The 11,507-nt window shown below is 59.7% G+C and overlaps 1 protein-coding gene across 1 annotated transcript; it reads right to left on the reverse strand.

Annotated features, from left to right (window-relative positions):
* Positions 1-1,167: 1,167 nt before the first annotated feature.
* MYMK (myomaker, myoblast fusion factor) lies at positions 1,168-9,433 on the reverse strand (the record flags this gene model as incomplete). Its single annotated transcript, XM_079706269.1, has 5 exons — positions 1,168-1,317; positions 1,957-2,073; positions 4,578-4,726; positions 5,585-5,699; positions 9,299-9,433. The coding sequence occupies 5 exons, from the start codon at positions 9,431-9,433 to the stop codon at positions 1,168-1,170; spliced, it is 666 nt and encodes a 221-aa protein (XP_079562395.1).
* Positions 9,434-11,507: the final 2,074 nt, after the last annotated feature.

Below are 11,507 nucleotides of genomic sequence, written 5' to 3' on the forward strand. Positions count from 1 at the left end.
CCAGGGCCCTAAGACATGGGACGGCTGGGCACTCAAGGAGGTCGACAGACGCCGCCCCGGTCAACGGGTCCGCCTTGTCCCCAGCCCTCGGTGCTGGAGCCAGCTCCCTCCCGGGCCCCGAGGTGTGGAGGAGGTGACTTCAGGACAAATCCTGGGCCGTCCCACGCGGTGGGTGCGGATGTGGGTAACTGCACCGTCTGGAAACACGAAGAGGCCCCAGACAGGTGTAGGGAACTTCCTGCCTGACAGATGTGCCCGGATCGCTCCGCAAGCAGGAGGCTAGTGCCTGTGAGGTGATGTCTGGGAGGCCTGCTCCCGCCCGCACGCCCGGGCCGGTGCAGACAGGCCCCGGCTGGGAGCAGGCTGACCTCTGCCCTTGGCGGAAGGCGAGCCCTGCCCCGTGAGGCCAGCCCGGGGGGCCCGCTGGCCTCCGCTCAAGGTCCTGGCACCCAGGCCCACCTTCCCACGCTGGGCCGGAGCTCAAAGGCCCTGAGGGCGCTCCCACCCCTTGCTTGGGTAGCTCCAGGGCAAAGTGGCTGGTGTGGTGTCAGAGCAGGGGCAGGGGGCTGGGGTCCGGCTCTGGGCCTTGAAGACGCCATCGTCCCCGACTTGTTCTGAGCATAAGCTGAAATGACGAGTGTGAAGAGCTTGCGCATTCAGTACATGGAAATGGCTTGATTCAGGGACCCGGCTGGAGGGCCGCCAAGGGGCAGGCAGGCCTGGGGCGGGGACAGAGTGGCCCCGCTGGCCCTGGTGCACTGAGCCTGAGGGCAGAGGTCAGGAGTGGGAATACCTGTTTCCAAGGGAAGACAGGTGGCGTGGGGAGCACACGGGACTGGGGTGGCGGCAGAGCCCCTTTGTGGCTGGGACTGGGCGAAGAGGGAAGGGGCTGGGGGAGACGCTGGCTCCAGGGCTCTGCAGACATACCCACTTGTCAGGACCTTGGCCTAGGAGAAGGGAGAAAGTTCTTTTCTTTCCAGCATGGTGCTTAGAACCCAGTAGAAACCTAATAAGTGGATTCTCAAGAAGCCTCAGCGGGGTGCTTCCCACAGCCCTGGGGACCTCTCAGGATCTGAGGAGGGGCGTTTCTCCAGGTCGGGAAGGACGGAGGACTCTCGCCAGGCCTGGGATGGGGCAGGGCAGGGGCCTGGAGCCGGGGACGCACAGTTAGATACAAGCACAGCAGAGGGTGGAGCAGTGCAGCTTGGCGGGGGGCCCCGCGCTTCCAGCCTTCTTGTTGACCTTGGGCAGCAGCAGGACGAAGGCCATGGCCAGGGCACAGTGGTAGAAGCTGTGGACGTAGGTGTAATCCCAGTCCTGCAGGGGAGAAGGAGGACCAGTCTGCGGCCTCAGCCCCCGCCCTGAAGCCCATCTTCCCTCTAACGGCCCCTGTCCCCCCCTGGGTCCTCGGCTCTGTGCCTCGGCTGCGGGCCTGGCGTGACATGGCACCTGCCAGTAACAGGGGCTCCTCCCCGACCCCCTGGCTTGTCCTCGGGAGTCTGGCCAAGTCCTCTCCTCCAAGAAGCCTCCCCTCACTGTCCAGCCCATGGTGGTCTTTCCCTCCACCAAAGCCCTAGATCACCGAAGGTCTGTGCCAATTCACTGGGCCTTTCATGATGCGGCTGGGGCTCCTCCCTCCCCCCTCCCCCAGCACATCCCTTCTCCCTGTCTCCTCTCTCCCTCCCTCCTCCAGGCGTGCCTCCTGGCCCAGGCCCCTTCCGGGCTGTGCACCTCATCAGATGCAAGTCCTCTGTACTGCCCCCCGACACAACCCTTCGATGCCAGGGTTGCCAGGGTAGGACCAGACCGTGACTGGAGGGAGGCACCGGAGTGGGGTGCTGCTGGAGCCCCCAGGAGGGGCGTGTCCCCGTTCAGCACCCGGCCACTGCAGGCTGGTGCTGACCTGCTGACCGGAGCCCTTGTGGGTGGGCTGCTTCCCAGTCCCCCGCCAGGTACCTCAAAGAAGAAGCGCAGCATGAGGGCCAGCGCCCCAAAGCAGAGGCCGGGGCCTATCTGCTGGGTGTACACGCTCTTGTCAGGATACAGGCGCCTCGTCTCCTTCATCTGCTGCAGCTGTGGGGAGAGGGGCCAGGGGAACGCTCTCAGTTTGCAGCCTTGGGCTCTTGCACCCTGGGCATCCTCAGGTGGGAGATGGGGCTCAGGGAGAGGCCCGGATGCATCTGGCCCAACGGCTGCAGGACCCAAGGGAGACCCCACCTGGGTGATGGGCTGTGGATGCCCTGGGCATTTTGACCCCACAAGGACCCCCAGCCCCGTCTGCCTCTTGGGGTGAAAGAAGGCCACCCTTTCCAGCCAGAGGAGAACCCGAGGGGACCAGACACGTGGTTATCTACAGCAAAGGGTTGGCGGTGTGGAACCTGCCCGCCAGCATGGCCATGGTGGGTGGGAGATGAGTGTGGCCATCCCTGCGAGACCTCCAGTCACTTTCAGAGTTGACAGACTCATCGTAGCATTTATTAGACACACCCGACCAGCGTGTGAAACCTGCCATTCCTCAGATGCTGATACCTAGAGTAAGGCTCAAGTAGGAGTTTAAATACGTGGGTTCACATACACTAAAAAGATGAAGTAAATGCGGGTCCACATCCTGAAAATCCAAACCTTTGGGGCCAAGGCCTTTCAGCGCACAGGATGTTTTGGATTTCAGCAAGGTAAACGGTTGCACACATCGTAGATGGTGGATATGCCCCGGCGGGTAGGGCTGCTCCCCATAATTGCACCCCCCCCCCACCACCAGCGGATCACACAGAGACCATGAGTAGCTTCATGCTGGGTCAGGGCAGGTTTTGTCACCAAATGAGTTCTGAAACGATGCCTGCTTTTTCAGTTTTCTGAAATTTTCCATTGCTGATGAGGAATCAGGACCTGCAATGTCGTGGGTGGTGTGTGGGTGCAGCTAAGGGAGCGTGACTCTGGGGGCAGCCGGCTGAGGCCCGGAAGCTGTCCTCCAGCCAACCCTGCCCCAGGTGGCACCCGGGCCCCGCTCCGCAGCCCCTTCACCCATCTCTCTCCACTTCCTGTCCCTGAGAGTTGCTCAAGAAGGGACAAGCCTCCGGGAGAAAAATCAGCCCTCATTCCAGGAAACAACTGCCCTTGAAAAGCCAAAATAAACTCCACATTTAATGGTCTAGAAAACACAATTTGAGCCCCAGATGCAGGGAGCCAGGAAGCCCTCTCGGTTCCCGTGGTGCTTCGTGGGGACACTGGCGAGTGACCGCTCTTCTGGCTAATTAGAATCCAGCCCAGATTCAGCCCCGGCCAAGGTCTGCTGGAGGATCGGCCTTCCAGGGCACAACTCGGAGCCTTTATCCCACTTCCTGCCAGGGAGGGAGCGAATTATCAGCACCGAGAGCGCTCTGTGTTTACGCATTCCAGAATGTTAATTAACGTGGTCCTTCCTGGTCCAGACAAGTCAGACCCCAGCACACTTCCGCCCCTCTCCGAGGGGCCTCCTGGGTCAGCACGGGGCCAGCTTGGCTTCCCCAAGATGTGGTGAGAAAGAGGCTTCTTCCCTTCTGCTTGGAGTCAGGACCTGGCCTCACGCTTGTCCTGCCGTGACTTCTTGTTAAATTGCTGACCTCTGAGCCTTGGTTTCTTCACCAACCAACTGGCAAACTAAATCCTCCGCTCTCTGGGCGGAGAGAGGAGTGGGGCGAGTTTGGAAAGCTCACCACCAGAACTTTATGTTCCCTCCCCAGTCTGCACCTTCTGCACCGGCTGCCCAGCCCGACCTCTTTCCCCTGAGAACTGTCCTCCTGCTTCCCAGGGCTTTGTTCTGGTCCCTGCAAGGCTCAGTTCCTTCCCTGCCCTGGGGGGCCCAGCAAGTAGGCCTGGGTGCACCCTGCCCGAGCATCCCTCTTTCACTTGGGCTAGTCTGAGTGGATTTCAGTCCTTGCAGCCAGGAGGGCCTTGTTATGACAGAGGGTGCGGGGAGGCCTGGGGACCACGTGTAGAAGGCCTTGAGGTGCCAGGCCCCTGGGTGCCCAGCGAAGGGCCATCAGCCTGACTCAGGCTGCTTCCATGCCCACGAGCAGCTCCATCTTCCGGTCGACCTCACAACACAGCCTCCCTCTTCATCTGAACCAGGCTCAAGCCTCAGCCCCTCCAGGACGTCTTCCCAGATTAACCCAGGCCACTTCCAATTGATGTTGCATCTCTAAACCAGCCATTCTCTTCAATAATAATAATAATGACCAGAATAAATAGTTCAGCACATTAGAAGCCAGGTTCTGTGCCAGTCCTTACGCTGCATTATCCCAATTAATCTGAGAACCAACCCTATGAGGTAGGTACTGGACTGTAACACCCACTTTACAGATATGGAAACTGAGGCAGCGAGGTTAAGTAACTGGGGTCAGGTCCAGAGCTAGTGAGTACAGACGTAAAACAAACCCGGTTTGCATGGCTGGGGCACCCGACGGTCATTTTCTATGTGTTAGCTGAGGCCCTGTGTCCAGCCTGCCAACCCACGCGGCGGGAGGTAGATGGAGACCCCAAGGTGGAGGAGTCACCGTCAGGGGAGGGTGCCCCTGACCGTCGGCTCGCACAGTACGCACCCACTTGGCCGCGATGATGAGCACGGCTGTGCCGATGGGGCCCGAGTACACCCCGTAGCCCCAGCGGTCATGGTAGATCCGCACAGCGATGGTCAGGACGCCAAACATCACTAAAGTGGACCGCTTGGGCTCATCGAAGTCAGCCAGTGCTGCCAGGGAGAGAGCCGGGTGAGGTGAGGGGCCTCCCGTGCCCCTCCTGGCCGCTGCTCCCCCACGGGCCCTCCCTTCGGGGTCCGGGTGTGGTGTCCCCTCAGCCAGGGAGACCCCGTGGCCCAGCCTGGGACCCCCAAGGTCTGAATTGCAGCTGGTTTTAAAGGACAAGCCAGCTGCTGCTTTCCCGTGGACAGAGCAGCCTGGGTGAGGCTGGCAGGAAGCTGCTCTAACACAGAGATCAATGTGCGGGTGTCCGGGAAGGAATCTCTCCCATGGGATCACTAGGACGAAGACACAAAGACCACAGCTGGGATACGAGAAAGATCTGGGTCCTTCACAGGCCTGCGCCCGTAGCAGGGAGTCCCCCCGTCTCATGGGGACCGTGCATCCTGACATCGCCACGAGTCCACAGTAAGTGAAAAACAGTCACAGAGCCATGTGGCTTTGAATGATCCCATCTTCATAAAAACCTGAGCTAAAAATTGGGTGTGAGCCTCAGGAACAGTCTTGGGGGCGCAAACTCTGAACCGCGAGCGGCGGTTCTCCGGGGGAAAAGGAGTGGGCCGGGCGCTTCCTTTTTTCCTCTGTACGCCTCTGCTCAGTCTGTCAAAACAAGCCTTTACTAAATGTGCAATTTTAAAAGGTTACGGAAAATGGGAATCAAGGCACTTAAGTGCTGCGCCTACTTTTTCACAGACTGAGCACCACTCTGAACCTCAGGGTGAGGAAGGGGGCTCTCAGAGGTGAGAGGGGGTGGGGAGGCCGTCAGCGGGCTCAGCTGGCTGAGTGCATGGTGGGTGGCGGGGGACCTGGGTCCCGGGCGCAGGGCTGGGCTACCGGGGGCGGCCACTCACCCATCAGTGACACCCACATGCTCAGGGCCGTCCCGTAGACGCTGAAGTACTCCAGGATGTCGTGGCGCAGGAAACAGAGAACCGACAGGCCGGGCCCATTGCAGGCGTGGTAGAGCTGCCGGGAGACCCACAGATGGTCGGTCAGCAGGGAGAGGAGGGCTCTGGAGCCCTGGGGCCAGACCTGGGCCCCGAGCCACGGCCCCGTGAGCTGGGACCTCGGGCAAGTCACTGAATGGCCCCATGGCTCTTTTCCCCATCTGAAACACGGGGGCGCAGCGGACTGCTCCCCCATAGGGTCTTGCGGACGAAGCCCGACATGATGAAGACCCTCCCATGTGATCTACATATCCCTCAACACCCAGGTCTGCTGAGACCGGAGCCTTTTTCCTTGGGTACCAGTCTGCCCTGCACAGGCCAGTGGGGCCTTCTCTCCCACAATTTACCCCTCTGACCACGGGGCATCTGAAGCCCTGGGGGGCTTGCGAAGACTCAGGTGCTGAGCCTGCCCTGTGGGTTGCCCCTTCAGCAGGTCGGCGTTGGGGGTCAGAGATTTGCTTCTTTAAGAGGATCTCGGGCTGATCTCGGGATGCCGCCAGAAGGGAGCCCGCTTTGAGAATCACCCGCCTGCAGCCCTCAGTTTGTTTCTCTAAAGTGAGGACAGATCGCAGAGACACCCCCGCGCCCCCCCCCCGCACTGGGCAGGTGCTGAATGCAGCCTCCTCTTTGCCCCCCTTCCTCCCCCACACTCCTATAGCTGTCTGCCAGATACCTAATTTAATAGCAGTTTTAAAGCAAAATGTCTGTGTTTTCAAAGCTGTCAACTTATTTCTGGACAACCGTCTCCTTTCGCTTACACATTTCATCATTTTAAGTAATATTTAATGACATGATATAATTACTTTGACAAGCTCAAGGGCATAAACAAGCTTGGAGACCAGCACAGTCGACTCTTGGTGAGCCCAGCTCAGCTGGATGGAGAGGCGTGCAGAAGAGCAAGCCACATCTGGAGGTGCCAGGGGTGCTACGGGTGTGGGGGGGTGAGAGCCCTGGGCCATCTGGTGAGTCGAGCAAGTTGAGGTCGATTTAGAGCTTCCACTTGGCTGCAACTTCACGTGAACTAAAGCTCAGGTGCACCTAGGAGGCACTAACAGGGACGTAGTGTCCAGAACAGGGGAGGAGATGGCACTGCTCCTCTCTGTCTGGTCGGACCCCGCTGGAGAGCTGTGTTGAGCTTTGGATGCTGCACCCTTCGAAGGGCCACTGGCAAAGAACAGGTTGGAGGAAAGGAATCAGGCGGTGGATATGACTGTTTAGCTCGGCAAAGAGAAGCTTCAGGTGGGGCATGATCAAGGTGCTCACATCTCCAGGGTAGAGGAGGGAGAAGGACACTTGCTCCCCATGGCTCTGGCAGGCAGCCAGGCCCTGTGAGTGACATGGATTCTCTTCTCCGGCCCTCCTCCTGCCTTCCAGAACTACTTCTCCCCCACCCCCAGCTGAGCCCTGCTGTCTCTGAACCCACTGTCTCTCTCATGTAGCACAGATCGCGATGTACGATTAAAGGCTTAATCACTGTGAGATTCTGGACGCGGGCTGTGCCCTGCCACCCGCCTCGTCCCAGCCTAGAGCTGGCTCACCATCGGCCAAGCGTTTGCCTATGAACGCAGTGTCGGGGAGGCTTTGGAGCGGTTTGAAGGAGAGCTGGCCCAGGAGGGGCCTTTCCCCCCAGGCCCTCGGTTCACCCCTGCTGGAGAGGTGGGGGCGGGTGAGACTCAGGGGGGAACCACCTGCCAAGGAGCAGGGTGAAGCAGCAGTGGGCCCTCGGCCCCTGTGCCTGCGAGGCCTCCCTCCCTCTTCCGACCGAGCAGACCTGGCTCTGCGCGGTGCTGGTCGGGGGCACGGGTGGCAGGTGGCTGGGCGCCTGGCAGGAGAGGGCATGGCTTCCGGAGGCTGGCCTGGCAGGTCCCGGCCGTGAGCTCCGACAAGCGGCTGACTGCCCCTAGGGCTGGGGTGGAGGGCTCCTGTCAAATGGGGACGAGAGCCCCTGTTCCGTGAGGTGGGCCAGGGGACTCCACGTGACACAACACACAGCCCGGGTCCAGCAGCTGTCACAGGACGGTCCCGGTGGGAACACAGAAGACTCCACACAGGAGGCAGAGGTGGCGATGGTGCCGCTGGGGGCTCTGGGAGAAGGGGCCTGAGTGTGTCTTTAGACCGGGGACACTTGTCACCAGACGCAGCTGTCCCTGCCACTCTGGCTGGGCGGGGCAGGGCTGGGTGGGCCTCTGAGGCCAGCCGCAGAGGCAGCTGTGGGGTCAGCTCAGCCCCGGTGGGGAGGGGTGGCCTGGCGGTGACTGTGGTTTCGGGGGTGGGGTCGAACATAGGCCTGGAGGACAAGACCCCGGCTCCTCTCCCCGGCCCTGGGCCCTTGTACCCACAGAGAAGCGCCCTGTCTGCCTGGCTCTGGTTTCTCATCTGCCGGGCAGACCTCCTCGCCCTCACCCAAGCTGGGGTCCCGCGAGGAGCAAATGAAATGGCTTTCGACAGGATTCCTTGAATGAGCCAGGAGGCCCTGCCGCCTGGGGAGGGGGGCTGCCCGGGGTTGGGGGGGCCACGCAGGGCTGGCACTGCCACACAGAGTCCGGGAACCCTCACCTCCCCCGAGCATGCTGCATCAGGGAGTTGGGTTTAAATCAAGGCTGGGTCTGATGGAAGATGACGGGGGAAAAGAGAGGGGGGCCCCTCTGGGGGTCCAGCGGTGAGGGTGGGTGGAAGGAGCCTCAGAGGCTCACAGACAGGGAGGCAGGAAGGCACTAAGATGTAGAGAGATGATGGATGGATGGGTGGGTGGATGGATGGATGGTTGATCAGGCAGGTAGAGAGGTGATTGATTAGATATATCTATAGATGACTGATTAGAGAGATAGTACATAGATAGGTAGACAGACAGACAGACAGACAGAAGCTAGAGGATGGATGGATAGGGCCAGAGAGACACATGAGGGCAAACAAAGCTAGGGAGGGACACCAAGAAATTTAGAAAGAGAGTAAATTCTGTGGGGATATGGCTCCAGAGAACCAGACACAGAGCGAGCCAATATGAGAAACACAGAGGGAAAGAGACCCACAGGGAGATGGGGGAGGGGCAGAGAGAGAGAGAGGGAGAGAGACAGACAGCCAGACATATAAACAGAAAGAGAAAGAAGGACTGAGAGAGAGACGTAGGCCCCAAGAAGGAGAGACAAGCCGACGTGAGCAGGCCCTCCTGAACCGAGGCCAGCTGCAGAATCCTGGAACCAGATTCCCCTGGCCCTACACGGTCCCTGAGCCCTGCTAGCCCCCTCCTGGGCCTGGAGTACCAGGGAGAGTGGGGGCCGGGGCGCGGGGGTGAAGAGGGGGAGCTGGAGCCAGGAGAAGCCTTGGGTGGTTGGCAAGAAAAGGGGGACCCTGGAGGGGCTTGTGCCTGGCCCACTGTGGGCTTGGCCTCACTCACACCAATCCCAGAGTGACTTCCTGCCACAGCTGGGGAAACTGAGGTCCAAGAAGGTGAAGGGGGGCCCACAGCCCTCTCTCCTGGGCTCTGGGCTCTTTCTTTCATCTCCCCATCATCGCTTTTCTTCATCACCCAATACAGCAAAGTGGTGGAAAGACAGCCCCTGTCTTCCGTCTCTGGGAGGGGGCCCTGGGTGGGTCCTATCCCCAGGCTCCCGGACTTACCGCCACGAAGAACATGGTGAAGAGGTAGACCATGGCCTCCATGTGGAACTGCCTTTTGGCAGCAACGCTGACCGTGGGGAGGAAGGCCAGGCTGCTGAGCGTGGGCAGGAGCAGTTTGGCCACCAGAGTCCCCATGGGCTGGTGGGGAGAGGTAGGTGCCGGCCTCCCGGGTCTCCAGGGCAGAGAAGCGAAAGGGAGAAGGCCCGCTCCTTCCACCAGGGGCTCCGGTGGCAGCTGTGGTTTAAATGCCCTGAAGAGAGGCAGGGGTGTGCGCACACATGTCCAGTAGCACATGGAGAGGGTTCAACAGCTGATGTACCATGTGATCAGCACTTGTCTCTGATTTTTTTTTTTTTTTTGGATAGGTCAGAGTTGTTGATTCAAGGAGACGGTACTTCTTTTCTCTGAGGCAGCAACTTCGGAGAAGAGTCCCCACGAGCACAATCGCCGATGTCCAGCCACTTTCCATCCTGGCCCCCGGCCCCTCCCCGAGGTGCTCAGGAGTCCAGAATGAGAAAAGAGCAGACTCTGCTGCTTGAGTCACGCGTCCATAGGGGGCAAGAGGTTAGAGAACCCCAGGTTCAGCCGATTCTAATCACTAAAAGGACCCTGTAGATGATAAGTTTCACGATTTACCAGCCCACAGGCATGTCTGATTCCCCTGCTCTTGCCCCAAACAGTCTTCCTTGGTAACTAAACAAATGAAACTAACATTCTTTTCTATTTGGTTACATAGTTTCAAACCTGAAGTACATAGAACCGGACGATCTCTACCAGTGTCCCCAGCGCAAGGCTGATGCTAGCCCTCTCAGCATTCCTTGGCCTTCGGGAAATAACCTTCCTTTGTTGAAGAGGCCTGGGGGAACTGCCCAGCAGGGTCCCCCCCTACACTGGCCAAGGAACATGGGAGTGTGTGAGCTACCCGGGCCAATTCTCTCTCCCTGGAGGGACTGCTTGATTAATTGCTTGACTGATTAATTCTTTTGTTTATCTGTTGCCAGCAAAAGAACAGCTTTTATTCCGTTTTATTTTTCATCATGACATAATGGTGTCGCCTACAACAAAATGCACAGATTTATAATGTACAGTTTGATGAGTTTTGACATGTGCTGTGTGTGACCACCCCTGCGTCCCCGTGACTCCAGGACAGCCCTCGAGTCCCCAGCAGAGGCAGCCACTGTTCTGGTTTCTGCCACACACTTGACTTTGCCTGTATAAATGGACTCATGCGGTGTGCACTCTTTCGGGCTGGCTTCTTTCACTGCCCCGGAATGTCCCTGAGATTCACCCACGTTGTGTCCAGTGGCTTGTTCCTGTGGTCGCTGGGTGGCTACGCCCAGCGTGGTGTTCTCCTGGGAATTGGAATCTGGAGTATGGGAGCAGCGGGGGCGAGGCCAGGAGGTGCCCATGCATGTCAGCGCCTCAAGGAGAGGCTGCCGGCTTGTCCCACGCCCCCTGGGCCCGCTTGACCCACCTTTCCTTCCATCTGGGAGCTCCCTCACACCTTTCCAGAAGTCTCTTATTTTATCATACGTTGGCTGGGGGCCATTTCTGCCGTTTGCCATGAAAAGTCCTATTCAGTACATGTGGTCACGTCATTCTTCTGCTCAAGCGCCTTCCAAGGCACCCGCAGCCCTCAGCGTGAAGTCCAAGTTCTCCGGGGGATCGCGGGGCCACCCCCGCCCAGCCCTGTCCCCCACAGCACACCCCAGCCTCCACGGTACGCTCGGACCCCGACCCTCCTCCCGGCCCCCCCCTCCCCTGAACACACACTTCCCCCTCCTCTGACGTCTGTGGGGACGGGTCCCCACCCGGCTCAGGCAAGCTGGGGTGCTCTGTGCTGGCCCCCAGCACGCCACTCGTTCCTGTCCGGGCCTCCAGCCCTCTGTGCCGTGCGGTTGGTGCGGGGCTGCTTGGGCTGTGTGCCCACTGCTCAACTGGCCAGCTCACCACCCAAGCCCGGGGCCAGGCCTGGCACCTGGTGGGTGGTCAGCAGACACTGGCTGAATGAATGACTCTGTGAAAAGAATGAATGAAAGGCCAGGGGGGCGGGGCTGCAGGGCATTTCAGTCTGGCACTTCGGAGCCCCGTTCCCTCTCCAAATGGGAAAACCAGATCGTGCCGTGTGTGCAGCTCTGGGTGAGAGGCAGGCGACCCCCTGCAAGCTGGTCATGGGAGCCCTGATCATCCCGGCCCACCTCTCCACACC

Source organism: Hyperoodon ampullatus, assembly GCF_949752795.1.
Source record: "Hyperoodon ampullatus genome assembly, chromosome: 6".
NCBI classification, from domain to species: domain Eukaryota; kingdom Metazoa; phylum Chordata; class Mammalia; order Artiodactyla; family Ziphiidae; genus Hyperoodon; species Hyperoodon ampullatus.